The sequence below is a fragment of the Coccinella septempunctata genome, chromosome 6 (assembly GCF_907165205.1).
Source record: "Coccinella septempunctata chromosome 6, icCocSept1.1, whole genome shotgun sequence".
Taxonomy (NCBI): domain Eukaryota; kingdom Metazoa; phylum Arthropoda; class Insecta; order Coleoptera; family Coccinellidae; genus Coccinella; species Coccinella septempunctata.
Window position 1 is genome coordinate 16,520,879 of NC_058194.1, and position 23,811 is coordinate 16,544,689.

At 33.6% G+C, this 23,811-nt stretch overlaps 1 protein-coding gene across 3 annotated transcripts in view; it reads left to right on the plus strand.

Moving 5' to 3' along the window:
• The first annotated feature begins 20,057 nt into the window (after positions 1–20,057).
• Positions 20,058–23,811, plus strand: part of LOC123315198 (eukaryotic translation initiation factor 4B) — a 33,509-nt gene continuing 29,755 nt past the window's right edge. Inside the window, exon 1 of one of the 3 annotated variants that reach the window (XM_044900794.1) lies at positions 20,058–20,377. In XM_044900794.1, the coding sequence (XP_044756729.1) occupies positions 20,363–20,377 (15 nt within the window). In that variant the 5' untranslated portion in view covers positions 20,058–20,362. The remainder of the gene's footprint in view (positions 20,378–23,811) is intronic. The other 2 variants (XM_044900792.1, XM_044900793.1) reach the window with 2 other exon arrangements.

Genomic DNA, 23,811 nt, shown 5'->3' on the forward strand with positions numbered 1-23,811 from the left:
AGATTTAAACATAATTATTTTGACCACTTATAGAGGATTGCCTCAGAAGAATTTTTCAAACGCGTTACTGATTTTTACTATACTTCTCAATGATATACAGGCTACTTTGTTAGTAAGTGTTCATACTTTCACCATATGTATTAGGACACTTGTTTAGTACATATTGACTGTAAAACATTAATTTGTAGCTTTCGCCAGTAATCTACCTAGTGATTTTTCAAATTTATTAAAATACTATTACCTACTACTTTACCATTCAAACCAAGAATTCCTAGACATCAAACGTTTTCGTCAGTAGTGAGAAGGATCAACACGTGAATCTGAAAATAGATCCTGAAGTACTTCAATTATTCCATTTCCCAGTAAGGGGAATGCTTCCTGAAGATGAAGTAAGATGAATTAGACATATAATGAAATATGGAAAACGGTGAGCCTTCAATCGAAGACTTCAATAGAAAGCCCTGTTTATTGTTTCATCATGAAGCGAAATGAATGCTTGACAAAATACTTAACTACAAAAAGATGTTTTGTCAAGTCGAATGTTTTGTTCTTCATTTTTTTCTACTCATGTTCGTTTTTACCTATATTTCTCGGACTATTTTACGAAGGCGTAGAAGGGCCACATAATATTTTAAAAATATTTTTCCTTAAATTCCGACTTTGAAGTCGGAATTTAATTAAATTCCGAGTTCAAAGTCGGAATTTTGTTAAATTCCGAGTTCAAAGTCGGAATTTACTAAATTCCGACTTCAAACTCGGAATTTTATTCACTTCCGAACTTCTACAGGGTGTTCTACGACGACGTAGATTTGTTCCTGAGTTACAGTTTGCGTTTCTACAAATAGTCAAATTCATATAGGTAACAAGGTGTTCCCAAATTTATGATGAATGAATAATTATGTACACAGGGTGTACATTATTATTTGAGTTTTCTTCTATGAGAGGTCATAACAATGATATGACAACCTTTTACAGACATGACATGACATGACATGAATATTTTTTTAGACATAACAGGTTTTTAGGTACATTCCGGATATTTTATGAATAAATTTCCTTCTCATATGTACTCGTGAGGCTCAATGGACAAGAAATCAGTACACCCCGAGGTACACCCGGTGTGCTTTGATGGTTCTTACATGAAGAGGTCATTACAACGGTAGAAAACCTCATATAGGCAGCTCTATGACGAATTGGTTCATTTCCAAATATGCTGAGATATTCACGAGAGGATTCAGATCTCACAAAATAAACACGCGTTGTTCTTTAATAAATATTGAACTTGATGTATTTTATTGGAGAAAATTGTCATTAGGTCCATGTTTTTGAATAATTATGAAATTATGGTCGTAGACAGGTAGAGGTAAGGTTGGGCACAACCTCTCCCCACCCCAGTACTGAAATAGTAACCATAAAATAACATCGAGCTCCCAGGCCCCCTCAGTACATACATATGGAGAAATAATCTATGTCGTCGTAGAACAACACCCTGTGCATCTAGCCTGTATCAGTTTCGAAGTAAATAAAATTCCGACTTCAAAGTCGGAATTTTACTTAATTCCGACTTTGAACTCGGAATTTTGTTAAATTCCGACTTTGAACTCGGAATTTTGTTAAATTCCGACTTTGAACTCGGAATTTAACTAAATTCCGACTTCAAAGTCGGAATTTAAAGAAAAATATTTTTAAAATATTATGTGGCCCTTCTACGCCTTCGTACTATTTCAGTTCATGGACTATTGCAGGAATATGAATGTTTCCCCAGCTATAGGCAAAAAGAGATTTTTTGACGCACTGGTTAAGGAAAGGAACAGAAATTAGAATGCCTGAAGGAAATTGGAGAAGAAGAGTTCTTAGCAAAAATAATGCTCACAAAACTCATTTATCTTTTCAGCAGGCGATTGCTGGCATGGTAGTCTCGTTCAGGAAAGCTATCACTTTCCACACTTCTTCAGAAAACAACCATTGATTTTCAATCTTGAAGAATTGCTCATTATGCGGGAGAGGTGTTTATTTTACCTGAAATGTTCAGTTTGAAGAAATCACATTCTGACCTTTTCAGATTCACAATAACACTCATAAATTTCGGAAGAATTCATAGTTCATAACACGTGAAACGTGATAAACAATATATTTCTGCCCTCACAAAAATAATGAAAATTAATTAATTAAAAAAGACGATTGCTTGTAAGATAAAGCCCCACCTATATTTGTAAGCCCTATATTTCATGGAGTTGGTAGACCGGAGTCATTTGATTGGATAGATAGATTTAGGAACTGGAAACCTTTCAATATTTTCTATTAGGGAATGTTAATTTTGAACTCTTACCTTCGCTTTCTTCAAAATAAAAGCACTATGTATTGCTTAAAGTATTCAGATATTCAGTTTATTCTCGTTAGCTGACATTTGCCGATAGAAATGGTGCGTGGTAAACTGAAAAAGATGAAATTGTTAATCTTATCTTTTTGGATGTATAATATTTCTATACAAAATTTTCAAATGGTTACAAAATATAACCTCAAGTGGAATAGATGAAATTTCAAATAAATCGGTCCAACATTTCATAGAGGAAATAATTCAAGCTATATCATCACTAACTCGCTGACCGAAGGAACTTCCCCATCAATACCCAAAACTTCAGGAATATTATCCAAATACCAAATACGAATTTGAAGACTATGGAAACTACAGACCTATTAGTGTAATCACATCATTTATGCTTGTTTGAAAAAACATTCTGCCAGCACGTAACAGAATTCTTGATATCAAGAAAATTACTGAATCCAATCGAACTTGGATACCAGAAAGGGAAAAGGATACGAAAGGCAATGTTTCAATTTATTGAAAGAATTAAAAAGAAAAAGAATTAAAAGAAGCCTCGGAAGAAAGTAAACTGGCACTGACAATATTTCTGGGCCTATCCAAGATTGTCTTGACACAGAAATCCTCCACGAAAAACCAAATTTCTATGTCATACAGAGAAACGTTATATACATACAACAAGTAGATACAAGTCTTATCTACTTATATGGACGTACCGAACTGGTGAAAATCCGCATAAATGGATCGGATATTAGGTCTAGAGAATAACGGATACATCTTTGAATATACTGTATGAATATCACAGGGCAGCGTAGCAGGGAGAACCATATTTCTAATCTATATCAACGACTTTAGGGTGGGTCAATGTCAAGTAGCAAATTAGTGCTGAAATGGTGCTGAATAATAGAACGTATATCAATCAAATGTTCATTTGATTTATAAATGTGAGAGAGGTATGCGATAATACTTAAAAATATTAATCCCTTCTAAAGTGAAAAACACCATTTCCTAGCCTTTTCAGACCCACAATAACGCTCATAAATTTCAAAAGAATTGTTAGTTTATGTCACGTGAAATATACATTCTGAAAATACATTTCTGCCCTTTCGGGCTCACAAAAATACTGATAATTTCCAAGGCGATTGAAAGTTCGATGAAGCCTCACTTAAATCTGTAAGTCCTGTATTTCCAAGGAGTTGGTAGAGAACCACAGTTATTCGGCATTATTATTGGATAGTGAGATTTAGGAACTGGAAACCTTTCGATGTTTTTAATTAGAGAAAGTTTATTCTTTCGTACTTCTTCCATCATCTCTGGAGTAACGAGGGGTTTTGATTCCCGATTAGCGAGATTTTCATACTTCTCCTTATGTTCAGAAAATGATTTCAAATTAATCACGTTCTCTTTTTTCCTCATTTCATTCCAGAACTTGTGTCGAGTAAAGGGTATTCCCCTCTCTTTGCTGCTCATTTCGTTTATATCGAACTAAAATAGACTGACACTTTCAGCGAACAAAAATGTAATTTCAAATGTTATTATGTCAAATCTTTCAGTGAAATACGGGGGAATAAAATATTTGAACGAATTAATGTTCGACATGTAATCTTGAAGTGAGGTTCGAATTCCTGCAATGAGGTTTCAATTCAGATGTCTAGTTTGAGTGAATTCTGAAATCTCGACTCCTCCACCTTTATCCAGGATATCAATCGAGAAGAAATCTGACTTAAACGATGTTCAGTACCGTAGAATCGGGTGACTTGGGACGATTTTGAAATTCAACTTGTCATATTTCAAAATCGGTGACCTTTTTTCATGTGAGAAAGAGGTTCAAATATGCTAAATGACTCAGACTATTGATTAGAATCTATATCATGCTTCAGAATTCGGATAGAAATGAAAAAAAAAAAATAATATTCTTGTCCCAAGTCACCCACCGAGTTGGGAGACTTGGGACACAAGTTAAATTCCATTGATTTCTCAACTCTCAAATGAAATAGGTGACTTGTGACGGTGTATAGTTTTGAAAAATTAGAATTTGTGATTATATAGTTGAAATTCGGCAAGGAAATTAAATGATACATCCCTATTACAAGTGAATATATTGCAACTCAAATGTAAAAAAAACTAAACAAATCAAGGAAACTTTGATTTCTTTCATTCTTAGGTGATTTCTTAGTGGAATTACGTAAATAATAATATCCTGCTAAAAATTGGCATATTTCCTGATGCCAATGCGCCGCTTGTTTCTATTCGGCATTGTCCAGTATGAAACAAAAAAATAAATGAATGAGATCCTTGTTGACGTTTGATTTGTAAACAACATTGTTTCATGAGATATCTAATATCCCAAGTATCCAGCAAAAAAAATCACACAGGCACAAAGTGAAACACATGTACAGGTAACTAGGAAGTATAAGTGCCATAAAAAACGCGCTTTTACTATCCTGAATTCGTCAATTTTTCCTGTCAATTCAAACGCTCTGGTCACGGCAAACTCAACAGGAATTAATTGTTAAACTAACCGAAAAGACGCTACACAATGTTATAAGTTTGTCCCTCCACTCATAAATGGTAAAATCAAAGAAATCTGCAAGGGGGGTAGTTGTCCCAAGTTACAAGACTGTCCCAAGTCACCCGAATCTACCGGTACAATCAGAAGTGGCAGAATTATGACAGTTGGAATTTGGAACAAAAGCTCTATATCAAAGATTATAAAGTATGGAAAAATGGGAAACGAAGTTCCATTTGTGTTTCGACTGTGTTAGTAGGAACCTAAGACTGGATAATTTATCAATTTGAGGGCCATATGAAGAAACATAGAAATTTTGTAAGATTTCAGATGGCCATTTGGATCAAAGAGGTTTTGAATATTTTGATTCTCGTATAGCGTTTTTTATCTAGCTCCCTCTAGTTGCTGTCATTAAATATTTTTGTTTAATTTCTTGGTGCAAACCTCAACATATCCTTCGAAAATTATTGCATGGTGAAGAATTGTGCATCAAATAAAATGACCACTACTGACCACACCATGTGCAATGAACATTTTACTGCAAGTCAATTGAGAACTGTGGATACATAAATTGTTGTGTGCAGGAAGCATGAAGCATCCCTGGCATGAAGGACCCATTTAGCGGAAATTATATGACCTCTATACGTCCATTCAATGATTCTCAATTGCTACACTCCTTCAATATATTCAGAAATGCAAAGGTTTCATTGATTTCGTTTTGGGAATCGACTAACTGTCGAATTTTTTTGTTCATTAATTAATTAATTTTTAAATTGTGTCATAAAGAGACCATATCGCAAAGGAATCATAAAAAGAAAAAAAAGAAACTATACTGACGAGGACTTGTATACCTACCTTTGTAAGGTGTTGTTTGATTGTGGTTCGGAAAATTCTATAAATAATGTTAATGTGTATGGTATGATGGTATAATGAATATTGGTTCATGTTAATTTCTGATATAAATTGTACAAATTCAACTAAGGGCGATCGGCCACCGAATGCGAAGTTGAGCGAAGCTGTGCTAAATCACGAGCTACGTCACTCGATTCGTAGCTTGTCAATTATATTAGTACTGAAAATGCTCAGCTTCGCGCAACTTCGCATTCGGTGGCCGATCGCCTTAAGTTCATCAGTTTAAAACATTATATTCCACAGAACCAACACCTTTGATGTATAACAGATCACCATATACATTTGTATCCTGTTCAAAGCTCTATTCGTTGTCCAAAAACAATATAGCTCATCCGATAGTGTATTTCATTGATGTCAATTGATTCCAAACAATGTTCAGATGAAAATATTCCAATCACGAAAGAAAACCATACTTTTGTTTTGTCGCTCAGGATGTTTGTTTTCATGTTGCTTTCAACAAAGTCGATATTGAAATGCAAAAAAAAGGAATGGAATTTGAATTGCGCGCCCTCCAATTATAAAACAGAAAACTGTTATCAAAGAATTTTTCTATACTGACAGAACGTTTTCAGTGCCATCTCATTGTCAAATGTGGCAAACACAAACACAGGCCAAAATATAAAATGTAGTCGGTTTTAAGTACTGAAGATATTAGGGCGTTTCCTTCCTTTCTACTCTATAATCTTTGCTTTATAGTTGAATGTTCATAAATTTGATATACAAGCAAGATTTAAATTCACTAAATCACATTCCATCTTGGTTTTTTTTTTTAGGTTTAATCTAGATGGAAATGGGAAAATGAAATTTTACAACAATGGAAAGTAAGACAGATGTCGTTCAATATTAAAAGCACATTCTGTAATAGTAATTTTTCCTGAACCGTTCAGATGTAACGTGAAGTTTTATGGGCTAGTCCTGGGCACGTATTCTTGAGCACAATAGAAGAAAGCAGATCACATCGATTGTGTATTTAGTTCTCACTTTTCTTTATGTTGTTCTAATCCATGAAATTCAAGAAAACGAGACCTCAAATCTTGCGAGTCCCATAAAATTACTTTCGAAACGTCAGTGATTCACTATACTATACATAACTGAAAATTTATACATTCAGATTTGAGCGTTCGCAGTTATGTATATATATTAATATATGGGGAAGTTGACAGAAAACTTTAATCGATTTTCTGATGATTTGAAAATAGTAGGTAAGTAGTTTTGTGCGTTAATAAATCTCGTATAATATCTGAATACATAATTATGCATCAATCAGAACAACTCGTAAACATTTCGGAAGGTAAAAAGTATTGAATGTGTTTTGAATGAAGAGGATAATTCTGAATATTGGCTTATTGTTAAAAGTTTGAATTCAGTAAGTATATCAGAAAGAAACTGGAAAAGAGCATCCGTCAAAATACCACAATGTCAACACAAAATATTCCACAATACATTGCTCTTTAATTTTCTGATCACGTGCAATAAAAGCTGTCGCCCCATGCTATAAAAAATGAATTATCATGCCACAGTGACTTGAAATTTGAGTGTATTAACCTATTTACTATTTCCGACGATTCATCAATAACAATGATAAAGTACCGTTCCATTCGTTCTGTATCAGGAATAAAATAAAATTAATTTAAATGATTTGAACTTTCCGCATCGCATGTTTCTATATTATTGATGCTTTCAGATGAAATCAGTCACAGCAGCAGCAAATGACATCGATATATTAACGAATGTGCTGGACACATATTATGATGATAATTTAATTTGATTCATTCCACCCCCACAGAATTTCGCAGCTACCATTAAATCGATCTGTTTGCGGTTCTGTCTGCTTGTCAAGTTTTAATCGGTTATGAATGAGTGACATCTATATTTTTTGCAGCACATTCGGTTTTGTGATCTCTATAATTTCCAGAGCCACAAAATTCATGGATGCATCGTTTTTTTTTTAATATCTGGCGTAAAAATAATTATGAGAATTGAGTTTATTCCATTTCCATCCGAATTATGATGAAATAAATCATTTTCTATCTATCTGTTTTATTATTTTCTGTCTGCTTGTCAATTTTTATTCGATTATGGATGAAGCGAAATAACATCTATATTTTTTGCAGCACCCCCAATGCTGTGATTCCTATTATTCAAAATGCAACAAAATTTATGAATTATCCGGTGATTTCAACACAACAGTTTGAAAATAATTAAGAAAAATGAGTTCATTTGATTTCCATTACAATTAAAATCAAAGGAATGGTTTTCTGTTTATTCCTTTCATTATTTTGGTTTGGAAAGAATCGAACGTCTCTAATTTTTCTCCTGAGGGGATTCATCAAAATTCTGGGTTTGAATCTTTGAATGATAATTCCTTGCAGAAATGTAATTTTTTTCGAAATAGCTATTTCTGTCATTAATAAATAACAAATAATTCAAATCCATCGGTTTGTCCGTGGTGTAATATTTTAAAATTCAGCAACAAATATAATAGCTTTTGTCATTTCCTGGAAAAAATCCCCACTATATACCTCGCACATTTTGGGAGTACCGGGTGACAAAATTTGTGTGAATGCATCAGTGAAGAACTAATAAAATATTCTTTGATATAGATTTCAAAATGGTTGTAGTATGTTTCACGTATATGAATCATCATCAGTATGATAGTATTTGACAAGGGCTTTTCAAATATATGGGGAGTCTGGGAGAGTTGAACTCTCTGAATGCACTTAAATTGTATCTGCATATGTATGGTAGCAACTCATTTTTTTGCTTGAAGATATCATGCCCAAATAGATAATAGCAGAGTGATGGTGAGATGAACATTTTGAGTACAGAGCAATTCTTTTCTTAGGAACCGAAAATTGGCTTGTGTCTTCCTAACCCATAGGATAGTTGAACAGGGGCGAGATAGACTTGACTATAAGTTTGTTCATCAGGAAAAACATTGAAAGAAAACAATTCCCAATGACCAACCATCGGCAGATGTATCAGCGTATGGAATAGATATTTTCTATTTCAGAGTCACTCTCACTTATTTCCGAGATGTTTTCACTTTTTCGAACCTTTCTAAAAAAATTTTCATTTTCATTTTTGTTATTGAATTTTCTTTTTTTGAAGCAAACTATTATATATAAGCTGCGGGAAAACTTGAATTGAACCACTGATTATGTCTCCCGACCATAGCATAGGTCAAGTCTCACGCATTCCCTTTCATTCTATTCAACAATTGTTTTCTTGAAACTTTCACAACTAATATTTAGAAGGCTCATCGTTTGTAAAAAAATATCAATCAATGAAAGCAAAAAACTAAATAAGACCACGCACTTATCAAACTTTGCAGACAGTGTAACGAACGAAAATTATTCAATTTCTTACTTCCTAACAACAAAATCACGTTCAACCCTATCACTCCCGAACTGTTCTGATGGCGGCCAAAATGGAGCCGCCACTAGGTATGCATTGTTACGAGTATGTCGCGAAATTTGAATTGAAATATTTGAGGTGGTTCAAGTCTCCTACCCGAGCAAGTCTCCCGGACTCCCCCTACTATAGGAAAATCTATCTAACTTCTATGGACATGGAAGGTCCTTGAAAAATACTATAATGTTGATAGTTCTATTTTAATTTTGCCCAATGAATAAGTCCCCAAATCCAGTGACCTGCTCACGTGTACAATGAATATCAGCTTATGTAAATAGGATGTTCTTACTATTAGCGTGCAGCAGGAGTAGATTCCACTAAATAACAATAAATTGAAGATTCCATAATTATTTTTTTTGAACTGTCCTCTGTCCTGATGATTCATTCATTCATTATTTCATTCATTGCTATATCCCGTTGCCGGGAATGAATCTACAAAAAGACGAAAAAAGGGAAAAAACAAAAAAAAAAAAGGAGGGCTTTCTGGAAAGGAAATTACACAGATGAAATTCATATATCATCCTATAAAAAAAACTTTTCACAAAATTGAACACTCATCACGTTCAATGATAAATTCGAAGTTGAGATTCTTTTCTAAAAAAATTACAGCTACTCAAACAATTTGCTGCACCCTATTCATTCGTATATTCCAGGGAGAATATTATACCATGACAAACTAATCGATTTATTTCATTTGAAACCTGGGTATACAGAAAGGCTAGATAGCCCTAGAATATATAGTAGGTATCGCAAAAATCGATATTTTGAAAACAAGAAAATGCTGCAATTGGAATAGTCTCAATCCTTTTTTTTTAAATATTTTTTCTTACTTGTATTTCACTCAGAACGCTCAAGTGCTATACTATGATTTGAACTGTACAATCACATAATGTACAAATGAAAGCACATCGCGAAATTTTTTTAATGAGAAACTGAAAAAACAATTCATCACGACATCTTGGAATTCATTAATGGACGGTGAATCAGGCCAGGCTCTTCATTCAATGTATAATGAGTTTTATATCAAAATATCGTTGACAAATATTCACGGTTCTCTCAAACCCCAATCCTCTCTTCTTCATTTGTCATTCAACGTTTCATATTAATATCGAGCAACATCCGACAATACAAAAGACTTCCCAGCTATAGACGTCTTGACTCTGATCTTTATTTAGTGGGTTGAAGATTGAGGGATGAAATTTAAATGGACATATATTTTCGAAAACGAAATTATTATTGATTTACTTACTGTTTGAAATAAAAGAAATTTGTATCACGGTATATCATATTTCAGAATACCACTGGTTTCTTAGCGGAGAGGTAAGAATACAGTCTAATCAATTTGAACTTCACCCGAGGCACAACAATTGATTCATGTCCATTCCATATGGTGGACATGGAATATTTGTAAGTCGTTTTTTCAATTTTATGTTAAAATATTCCCAACACTATGGAAAATATCGAAATACGACAACTATTTCCATTTTTTTTTCGTTGGGATTATTGAAGATTGAATTTTTTCATCAATGGTGAATAATCATCACATCATATTATATTCGTATTTATTTTTTTTTTCTAGAACTGTTTGAATTCAAATATTGAAAATATTGATGGTTCAAATGAAGAAATGGGTGAATAATTGAAAAAAGATCATTGTAAATATCATTAATCATGGATATAAGGCCTATTCTTATGAATATATTTTCGTCAAACTATTATTTCAGATATCGATTAAAATTCATTCTGGGAGGATTCTGAATTTCCTGAAACTTTTCAGGATTTTCACTCCCACTCTCTGAAACAAAATCAATTAAAAAATTGAAATAAACGATTTGCTCCTGCGGAAATTCTTGCACTAATTTGTCAGGAGCAAATCAACTATAATAGAAAAAATTGTTGCCTGACAATGAACTGAAAATAAAGAACTTTGAAATTGTATCTTTTGTTTGAAATTAATTGTCAATGTATAGCAACAGAGACTGCATAGAAACGTTGATTCATTTAATTTTGAAATAACCGGATGGCAGTTCCTTCTTCAGTAAATTATTCCAAATGTGATCTATTCCTACCGAACAATTTACCAAATTATTTTTTGATCTAATAAAATACACGTAGACTGTTTAATCTTTCGTTTATAATGTTCATTCTTCATGTTGCCGTCTTAGAGTTCGGATGTTCATTCTGTTCATCGAGTGCAATAATTCGTTGAGGTGTCCATACACGACAAGATTTAAATATGTCGCAGAATAATGTTGCTGATTGTCCTGTTGCAATGAAGTCGTCACGGTGAACAATAAAACAATTCATTGCTCTATGTGCAAGAGACGTTTTCATGGTTCATGTGTAGGGGTAAAAGATGCATTTTGTAAAGCTGTACAGGAAGTGAGGAATTTCCATTTTTTCTGTGATGCCTGTCTCAGCCAGTTCGACGATGAAAATGAGATAGGGGATAGGTTGGCAGCTGTCAATAATGTAGATACGGATGATAACTTAGACAAGATGATCACCCTGATGAAAACCACCCTGGTCGGAGAATTAGAATCCCATATGAATACTTTGAGGAAAGATGTCGAAGTTTTAAGGGACAGCAATGTTGATCTCGTAAGATTGTTAACTTCTATTAATCCGCCCGTCAGAACATCTGCGGCGGCTGTCAGCCTTGAGAACGCTGCTACCACTCAGAAATCTATAAGCGTTTCAATGATAAATGGGACGAAGACCGCTGATCCAACTGAGGAGGCTACATCGAGTGCATGGAAGGACAAAAGGACTAAACAAGCTAACAAGTCCAAATTTCGAAAAGATGGACAAGGTATGGCTGAGAAGCCAGCCGACACTCAGAATATTCCGGTCACTATAAATGCTTCGCATTCATTCGCTAATTCTAAGAATGAATTAATCAAGGGTAAGGGAACAACCAACCCGCTTCTACAGGCTGCCCCAGAAGGAAGAAACTGGATCTGGATTGGTGGACTGTCTGATGCTACTACCGAGTTAAGTGTTTTGGCCTATGGCGAAGAAAAATGGCCAAATAAGGAGTTCTTGTGTTTCGACCTGAAGTCTAAAAGCAGGAGGAAATCGTTTAAATTTGGCAGTAAAATGGTCTCTTTGGAGGAACTTCTGGACGCGTTCGTCCATTTCGGAGTATCCAATCATAAAAGAAATTTACCCAGTATTGGTATTAACTCCAAATTGGAGATTACATGCGATAGTTTAGGCAATGTAATCTCATGTTATTATCAAAATGTTAGGGGACTTAAAACTAAAACTATTAATTTCTATAAATCTTTATCTTTGTACAATTTCGATATTATTTTGTTGACAGAAACTTGGTTATCATCTAATATTGCCAATTCTGAGTTATTTGATGATAGCTATTCAGTATATCGTAAGGATAGGGATTCATTCACCAGCGATAAAAAGACAGGGGGTGGAGTTCTGGTGGCTGTTCATAAAAGGGCAGCTTCCCGAATTTTACTTCCCGAATTTGATGATTTGGAGCATGTAATTGTTAAAGTTAATTATGGTAATTTGTCATTGTTGTTATCAGTTGTCTATTTTCCTCCCTGTAGTGATTTAACTTCGTATGAAAAATATGGGGAAGATATTGAAAACTTGCTGGATAAATATGACGAGTTTGACGTGCTGTGTTGTGGCGACTTTAATCTGCCGGGCATGTGTTGGGACTATTCAGAATCGAAGTATGAATCTGTTTGTTTATCAAGTAAACAGATGTTCTTGTGGAATTTCTTGTCTTTTTAAATTTGCGACAGGTCAACGAAGTATTCAATTCTAATAATGTTTTACTCGATATAATTTGTACATCATTGGAATCTATCAAAGTGGAACCAGCCGACGAACATTTGAAAATCGAAGCACTTGGGGTGAGAGGACAGCTGTTAAGTTGGTTGGTTGACAGAATTAAAGGCAACAAATTGAGGGTGAAGATTTTCGATGTTTGTTCTGGAGAGTTTGAAGCAATATCTGGGTTGCCTCAGGGTTCTTCTCTGTCTCCTCTGTTGTTTTTATTATTTATCAATGATGTATACGAGGTTTTATCATACTGCTCTTTTTTATTGTTCGCCGATGACCTGAAGCTTTTTCGGGAGATTATTAGCTATTCAGATTGCTCACTGATACAAGCCGACTTGGATGCATTGATGTGTTGGTGTGTTAAGAACGAAATGAAACTGAACATAACCAAGTGTAAAGTTATGCGTTTCTTCAGGGGTTGGTCCCCAATTGAGTTCAGTTACTATATTTCGGGGCAACTTTTGGATGGGGTAGAGGTTATAAGGGATCTGGGTGTCTACTTCGATTCCAAGCTTGATTTTGTTTCCCATATCAATTTAACCATTCGTAAAGCTTTCAGAATGCTGGGTTTCGTTAAACGGAATACAAAAGATTTTAATGACATCGATGCTATAAAAAACATATATGTAGCTAACGTCAGGAGCATTTTGGATTACTGCTCTACCGTTTGGTCACCATACTACCAGGTCCACAGTGATAATATTGAGAGGGTACAGAAAAAGTTTTTGAGGTGGATAGGATATAAGCGGGGCATTCCGTCGAGTGAAATTGACTATGGTTTATTGATGTCCGGCTTATCCTTGAAACCTCTTCACGAACGAAGAAAAAATTTCGGGATAATGTTTGTTTATAAGCTCCTTAATGACCTCATTGATTGTCCCTATCTATTGGAAAGATTGAATATTAATGCAGTAAATGTTAATTTGCATCATAGAAATTTTTTCGTACCTGAGTTTCATTCCAGGAACTATTCTTATAACAACCCGGTGGATAGGGCAATGAGAGCATCTAATGAATCGGGTTTGGATTTGCTGAATGAGTCCCTATTCGCTATCAAAAGATATTTCAATGATTCTTGAAAAAAAAAAAAAATAATGTTCATTTTTTTGTGTTTTCTGGGCCTTCAGCTGAGCTGTGTTATTTTTGTTGTTTTATTATTGTGCATTATTTCTCGTTATCATGTAAAATGGTTGTACCGTTTAAATAAATAAATAAATAAATAAATAATGGCCGGCTCCGTCATTAAAATTTTAGTGTTATTCCAATTCATCATTTGGTCTCCTGTGTGAAATTTACTTCATTTAAAATTTTCTTAGGGATAATCAATACCCGAAAAATTTTATTGAAAAAATAATATTAAATTTAGAGAGAAAAATGACTAACCAAAATCATAACAACCAACAAACCGTCAAGAACAACCAAATTTATTGAACGTAATTCCTTATGTTAATGGCCTTTCAGAAAAAAATAAAAAGAATTGATTCCAAATTCAACATAGAAACTCTTTTGAAAACATGAAATGATTTAAGATCTGTATTAACAAAAACTAAACCTTTGAATGAAAAACAGAAATCAAAAAATTGAATTTAAAATATTCCCTGTATTTGCGGTAAAAATTACATGTGAAACGTCTAAACCTCTAGAAATAAGAAAACGCCAACATAAAAATAGAGAAATTAATAGATCACAGATCGTAGATTATGTTTGTTCTAACACAGGAGACCACATGATGGATTGGAATAACAGTAACATTTTAATGACGGAGCCGGACCATTATAAACGAAAGATTTTATTAGATCCAAATAATAATTTGGCAAGGAATAGATCATATTTGGATTAATTTACTGAAGAAAGAACTGTCATCCGATAATTTCAAAATTGAATTAATAAACGTTTCTATGCAATGTCTATTTCTATGTATTGACAATTAATGTCAAACAAAAGATACAATTAAGATGTCTAAAAACATCTTAGATACAATTCAGGAGATTTTCGAAAATTGATTTTCGTCTGATATAGACTCCGAAACGTTACAATATGAAATTATAATTTCAAACTTCTATATTTTCAGTTCATTGTCAGGCAACAATTTTTCTAGTTGATTTACACAGGAGCAAATCGTTTATTTCAATTTTTCAATTGATTTTGTTCCAGAGATTGGGAGTGAAAAACCCTAAAAAGTTTCAGGAAACTATTATTCATTCTAGCTAGTAAAAAGTACGTCCCTGCATTATTACCGATTTGATTGCTTGTCACTGACGAAAATACTGGTAATACACCTCCTTAATTTGAATATAATGGCATAAAAGGTGTCCGAAATAATTTAGATGGCCCATGCTATTATCTCCAGATTGTAATCATCAACAAAACAGTGCCTTGAAACCAACACAGATTCACTCTCAGATATTTTTCCAATTTGGTCAATATTTGGACCGGACGTGATACGGTCGAGCAATCACGTCCGCTTTTTCCTTTCAGTTCCGACCATGTTTCCTCGTTTGACCTTTCTAGGAACATGATGTTGACGAATTCAACTGACAGTACTCAACATGAACCCCGAATTCAGCCCAACCTAATGAGGAAATCACGATTGCGTGTGGTTATTTCTGATTTCTTGAATAATAGGGTTGCAAAATGTCTGCATTAAGTAGGTCTTCTGATGGTTACAAGGTCATATTTCTTCATTATGCGTGGAGAAAAATATTTTCTATATCTTGGCCGAGTTGAGCTTCTATCGTGTGGTCAAGAAGGAATCGTAAAAGATGTGTATTTCTTTAAAAAAACATTGTAGAAATGTTGGACTTAGTATACTTCTGTCGTGTTTACTAGAAGTACTCTTAACCGTTCTCGAGTTAGAGGGCGATAAGGGCGAGGAGCTTAGCCACACATGCGAAAGGGCAAGGTCAATGTAGAATCCCAGTCTAATCTACAATTGTCAAAATGACAAGGAATTTCTATGATGACAATTTCGAAATTAGTCACGAAAATTTTAGTGCTGTCTGAGGCTGAACCTTAGAATGTACTATTTTCCAACGAGTGAATTTTCGCTTCAACATGTATCGCTAAACACCTCGCATTAATCGCCATATATCTCAAAACGTTTGAACGTAGAAAAAATTGCTTGGGACAAAATTTGTAGAAAATGTTATTCTCTACAACTTTTATAATGAATGCGAAAAAGATTGGAACCCCAGGGAAGGAGATAATGCAAAAAAACTGATTTTTGTAACCTTTATGGCCCATTTTCATTGTTTCGGCTTTCTAAAACTGTCAGGTTATATGTTTTCCGTTATTCTTGAATCATTAGCTTCAAAATAAAAAAAACGCCACCGCGTTCGAGAATGTACGCGTGACGTTTTTTTGCAACTTTGGCGCCCTCCCACACATTTTCGACACGCTTAAATTGTCAGATTAAGAGAATATATACTTTTCAACATGTAATTAACCACATATTTCTTAATCTGACACGCTCGAGTATGTACAATGATCGTTTTTTTTTATACCATTCAGACAAGCTGTTCTAGACAATTCCCCCTATATACAGGTCTAATTTTTGGTAGAAGTACTCTACAGGGTCCGAGGTATGTCCCCTTATATTAATCTGACACGCTCGAGTGAATCCTGAATTTCCCTCTTCGGCTCCCCAACTATTATATTATAGGGTTGAAACAGTTAGACTCATTGAATTCGAATTTTAATTTTCAGGTAAAATTTTCATTAAAAACATTTTCATTGTTCCTATACTCTATGAGCAGTAAACGTTTTTGAAATTCAAATGAAAATGTAACAATTCTCATATTTGCACACCTTCTATATGCAATCTAATATTCGTTTTCTACAAAACAGGAGCACAACGATAGATGTTCAGTTGCTCGAAGTAGGTATTGAGGTATTCTCGTTAGCTGAATTTTGTAGAAAAAACTGATGTGGTTACATAACTGAAAAAGATAAAATTGTTATTCTTATACTTGATGGACATTGAATAGTTGGAAAGCCCACGACGCTAAACTGGGATTTACTCGAGCGTCGTGAAGACCTAGGGGATTTAGAAGATTAGATGAAGATGCTATTGTGATAGCGAAACAAGTGCCGTGGTTTAAAAACTCATTTTGTGAAAATCGTATAATCTGTTTCAAAAAAAGGAGTTTCTATGATGTACCTATGCAGTTTCTGCGATGGGGAAAGCGTACGCAGGTTTTCAAAGATGTAAATAAAGATCGTCAGATGTACATACTCGAGCGTGTCAGAGTAAGATATTGTATATGCCCTACGTGTCTCTGATAATACATTCATGTTAATCTGGTTGTTTGCGTGGTGGGGCTGGCCGTACAGAAGTGTTGAAAATGATTAAAACAATTTTTTTTTCCAATGTGTCAGATTTTCAGAGGATATGGTATGAATTTTTGAAAATCCGCGTAAATGGATAGGATAAGGTCCCGAGAACAACGGATACAGCTGGGAATACAACAGGGCAGCATAGAAGGGACAGCAATGTTTCTAACCTACATCAACGTCTTGTCAAGTCGCTATTGGTGCTCAACAATTAGACCAACAGTTAAGTCACTGAATAAAGAACGTATCAATCAAATGTTCATTTGATTTAAAATTAAGATGAACCAGATTGAATACTAACCTACGACAGAGGCATGTCTTCGATAACAATTAAAAATATTAATCACTTCTGTATTTGACCTCAAAAAAACTAAATATATCTTATTAATAGAAGAAGGTTTGATGAAAAACCCTTTCAATTACCAAATCATTTCTCAGTAACATAAGGTCTGTGTATCTCTTCCACAAAAAAATTGTCCATTATTGGAGATATGAAAAAAGAAACCATTTTAATTCATCTAGTTTTTCTCAAATTTCATGCTCTACAAGTTCTAATTCTATATCTATATATTAACAAATATATAGATTTATAGACATTAACATTGTAGGAGCCATAGAACCGAGATAATCGCGAAACATCGACCTTTGACCTTGAATAGCTCACGACGCTGATACGAGATTTTATGAGACTTTTGGGACCACTTTAAGAACGCCAAAAAGAAGGTGTGCATACGAGTTTCCAGCTTCTTTTGTCTAATTCCTAGGTGAAATTTCAATTGGATTGGGCTACACATTATATTATGTAATTCTAAATTTGCTTTTCAAGAAAATATTGTTCCAGTGGTTTTCTACATGTCCAATAGTATTCCTATGAAGAATATACCAATATAAGAAAAGAAATCGAAGAATTGGACTTTATTTGTAACTGTGGTACACATGAATGCAAAGTGGTATACAGGGAATTATTATTTTGAAAAAATACAAAGAACAATATATTTTCAATTTTTCATTGCTCCGAATTGCTCTTTTATGGAGTGGATTATCACTTCATTCTAAAGTCCCTTGTATATATATAACGTGTATGTGTGACTGTTTTATTCAGATCACCATCATGAAAGCGAACCAAAACAGACCAATTATTACTTCATATACACTACAAAAAATGTCGCTGGTAAATTACCAAGAAACTCCTACTTACCAATTGCAAGAGCCACAAATTATTTTAATTAATTATCATTGAATTTATATGAAAAACGATTTAAGTGGGGGGAGTCATTCTGATACTTATAGTTCATTCAAGGATGATTGACATCTTGGGTGGAATATCGAATTCAAGTTGTTAATAGCCCAATCTAGATCAGTGATCTATTACAGACCTTTATATATATAGACCAATTATATATACGACCTTTTATATATTTAAACTATTATATATATAATCTATGCACCGACCGAGGAGAATTTTAATTTTTCAATATGCTCTGAATTTGGATATTCCTCCTTTCACATTCTCTTCCAGGTTATATTAATTACACCGGGTGGCCCACACCAGTCCCGGCGCTCATTTTGAGGGAGTAAATGAAGATATTTTGAGAATTTCTTTTGTGGTGTGTGTAGGGTGTTCAAAAGCACAATTTAAAATTATTGTCATATATACAGGGTCCTCGAATACGTATAGACCAAAGTTGCACTTTTTTGAATGTAACACTCTGTATTTGACCTCAAAAATGGAATGGCAAGCTCAAATTATGATGATTTCCTTCAGCTGACTTTATACCTTAGAAGGACCATTTATGATTTAATGGCGAAAATGGTTTACTAGTTTTGTATCAAAAATCGAGAATTGCTCAGAAACTATCATATGTTCAGATGTAGGAAAATTTTATGAATATAGTTTCGAAATTAATTTTTACGTTCCACGAGATATAGAAATACCGAATGTGCCATTTGAAATAAGAAATTTTTCGACGATTATTTGTAGTTGATCAGTTGATGTTTGACAATTAATTATTATCACTCTGTATATTACCAAGTTGAAATTCTTTTATATGTAAGAGTAGACAACTTGTCTTCTCGAAAAAATTCTGTCTGTATCGCTGGCGCAACTAGTTTCTTCAGTAATTGCTATTTTAAAAAACTACATATTTTCGATTTTTAGCCATGATCTCGTAAAGGGTGCTTCTGAGCTATAAAGTAATCTGAAGAAACTCATTATAATTTGAGCTTGCCATTCCATTTTTGAGGTTAAATATAGGGTGTTACATTTGAAATAGTGTAACTTTGGTCTATATCTTTGTTTTCGAACAGCCTGTATGTATATATGACAATAATTCGAAATTGTGGACAATGGACCTTAGTAGTAATGATATAATGCAGGCAAAACTTCATTAGATACCATAATTTTCAATAGAAGCTAATGTGTTCGGTGGATTGTAAAATACTGATGAAAAGTTCCCACCCGAAAAAAAATCGCATCAGAATTTGCACGCGTTATAACCACCGTCCTAGAAGAATGTCGATACTCAAGCCTTCAAACAGAATTGATAAAATCTTCAAGAAGCATAAAACGTAATTATATCTCATAAATTATATTCCAAAGAGCGAGTAAGATCATTGTTTGCGTATTCAATCTCGTTATTCCACTATTAAATTTTTCTCTGGATAGTTATACAGGGGTAATTAAGGCGTGACTCATTGCTTCACATTACGTCCATTTTTCAGTTTCCTGCACTCACCGTGTCTAAACGTCTGTTGTTTCGCGGGAGTGAATAAACCCGATATTTGGCATTTTGTCCCTCCATAACGTCATGGTACAAGGTTTCCGATGATGCCCCATCCTGCGATTCCGGCGATACGGTGTATAAATCACATACAAAGCAGTCGGCCACAGTCACAAATTTCAATATTATATTCGTGATCTCACAGCTATATTTTTCATATGAATCGGATGGTTGTCTGACGCTCAGCATTGCTGTGTACCAGTAAGATATTTATAGTGCATAGAGTGCAATTTTATGTTCCAGTGATCTCGATAAGGGTTACTACCCTACTGATTTAAAATGCGGTGGTGTCAGGTACGTATTTGAATATTATTTCCAATTTACTTCGAAATTGACGTCGTCCGGGTATTATAAATATTGAATTCGAGCGAGAATGAAAAAATTTATTCATTTTGAATAAACGTGATACCTATCTTTTTGGGCACCACAGCTTTTGGCGTGAGTACATTGACCAATGAGATAAAGCGGATTCTGAATAAACTCTTTTTCTGGTTCTAATTATTTTCAATCACTCGCAATAAAGTACATTCATAGCTATAAGGATCATTAATTTTGAGACATGGGATTTAATATTGAATTTTGGGTCATTTTGTTCCGCTGAATTTGAGAATAGTTATATTTCTGTTATATCGTGAAATAAGAATAAAAATAAAAAAGATAAGAATTTTTTTCCATTTTAAAATTACCAAATAATTACAAATAAACGCTTATATAGTTTATAAATGATACATTGAAAAAAACAATTAATTATTCAAGCAAAACTCAATTAAATCCAAGTAAAATGTTGTTTTTCGGGTATTCTATTGGGCAGTGTTCATTGAAAATCCTTTTGCACGTATTCTGAGATGGGCAATTTTGAGAGGGACTCGATCTATTTAAAGGATCACTCATATTTGCTGTTCTGTTATTATACTTAACTCAATACTCAATGGTTGCACGTAAAATTCGTGTTATCCTGAATAAAAGTTACACATTCTTATTACTATGAAGCTACAACGAATATATTCATACAAGTAAAGACCATAGACTAGAAATTCTCAGTAATTTAGATAATTCTCTGCAGGATTCCCTAAGCTAATATTCAATAACATCCCCATTTCTTAGAAAATTATACTTATCGTATCTAGTCAAACATTGAAAGTTGATAAAATAAAGAATCTTTTTTATCTACACGAATTATTCTAATCTATGGATAGCAAAAATCTATTTTTTCTTATCTATAATATCTCTCCTACACATTATCATTTGTGAGACGGTTCATTCAGGTCTTTCTTGGCTATGATCATTGTGTGAATAATGCAATTTGTCGTGGCATTGGCTTCTTCTTTCTGGAAATTCTAGGGCATTTTTCTACTGTTTCTGAATATTCTTCAGCCTAGTATTTTCTCGAAAATAATTTGACAACTTAGGTATACGATGCTTGATCATACTCCCAACTCAAGAGTGATATGTTTAGTGTGTCATAGTTTTTTATACAAAGTATACGGCCCATCAAAAGCCACTTAGGTACTTTCGAATTTTTCATACTTGAAATGAATAAAATTTATTTACATCTTACATCATGTAGTGAATGAATTGTTGCGGAACAATTAAAGGGTGATTTCTTTCTAAAAATACTGTGGGTCTATCGAATAAATTTTTTTTTTGAGCAGCCCCTTCCGAAGGATTGAACCAAAAATGCAATTTTTAATGGAATTGAGTAGACATTGTATGACAGCGTGAAAGCAATGAAAATAAATTTGTTTGTGTTTCCCTATAATTGCAAAGAGTAAAAGATGCCATCCCAAACATTTTTCGCAAGAATTTTCTCACCTTATTCATATTATATCATGAAAAAAATCAATTATTGATAGCTTGATTCTTGCTAAAATGAACGGTTTTAAAGAAAAAAATTTATCGACAGGTACGTAGCGTGAATCGTACAGGCTGCAATAACCTTGGAACTCTAATTTACCTAGAAGGCGGATATTATATGGACATTTTTATTAAGAACTGGTAAAAATATCAAATAATTAAAACTAAGCAAACCATTTAAAACTTTTTGAAAATTAAATATCATAATAAATCCTGAAAGTGACCACCTTCAGCCGTTATACAAGAATCTGAAATGCACCTATTCATTTGCTGTATATGAAGTCCTTTTCATCCTTGTTAATCGTAATGTCAAAGTGGCTGCATAAGAGTTCTGCAGGACATGTGTGTGGTCTAACATTCATGTTGTTGTCCAAGTTATTTTCCAAAATATGCTAAATAATATAATAAAATCATTAATATTTGTGTCTTTCACTGACAAAATCGATCATTGTGTTCGAAATATGGTGGGGAGTATTATCAAAATACTAGCATGTAAAATTCATATTTTCTGACGATAATGCCGAAAAAAATTGAATTAACTGCGTCCAAATAATTTTGAAAGTAGTTATTTGTTTCATTATACTCGTAAAAGGCTAGATTAACGAGGATGGATTTATAAAAAAACATTTTTCTAGCTATGTATATCGGAAATCTGGAAAGTCTGAACGATTTGCGAGAAAGTCATAATTACCATGAAATTCAATTCTTATATCGCTATTTATAGTGTCAAAAAAAAACTGAAAATTATTCAACAAAAAAATGTTAAACATTTGTTCGGTCATCACACAGAAAATACTGGATTTTGTTATTTTGCGAGCCTATAATTAGACTTCAGCGTGCATTATAAGTTAGTTATACAAAATGGTGAATGCACGACTTTCAGTGCTGAAGTTATTTTATTGTTTCAATTTAATCTGCACTTCTGTTTGGCGGAAGGGGTACTAAACACCCAACGATCGATAATGTTATGGTGAGAGCAGAGTGGCAGGTCGTACCTAAATAAAAAAGTAATGAGTAATTTCAATAATGGAACGTAAGATTCCATAACTAGAAGATTGAACTGAAGGTCAAAGTATAAAAACATTTTGAAAATCCATAATTCAATTGAGGAATTTACATTTAAAAACAAGAACTATGAAGGATTCACCGAAAAGCAATTATTGATGCATTTTTCTCTACATGATCACTTGAAACATTTTGTTTAGTCAAGAGTAGATCTTATTTCGCAAATTTTTGAATACTCGAGCAAATATGAAATTATATTTCAAGAAATATTGGGTTATAGACAGAAAAAAACACAAATTTATAAAAACTGTCAGTGTTTAGCTCAAGGCAGAATAGAAAGAGTTTCACTTTGAGACTTGAAGAGTCTATAAAAGTGTTTAACCCTCCAATGCCCAAGTTTTTTTTCCTTTTTAAAATTATTTCCGTATAGTTTCAAATTAGCTTATGTAATCTACATCTTTTTTTCGCAAATAGTTAACTGATTTACATAACACCTGTATACTCACAAAATGAACCTACACTGAAGGCGGACATGGGCAGAATAATTTTGTATCCACTTATATGCAACCAGTCTCAAGGCGGACTTGGGTATTAGAGGGTTAAGAAACGAGATTCGTAGAAGTAGCATAAAATATTTGGCGTCGCTATAGTCTCATTCGGATATTTGAATAATTTTTCGGTTTCTGTAACGGACGGTGTATGAAATTTCAATGAATATAATGTGTGTTAGTTTCGATATTCAATGATATTTTCATTAGCTTGGAGCGGCGGAAGAATAATTCAAAGCCCACTGCAATGTTACAAACATTTATAATTCGAATTAGAGTGATTCCAAATTATGTACAAAGTTTAAACCATCGGATTTCATA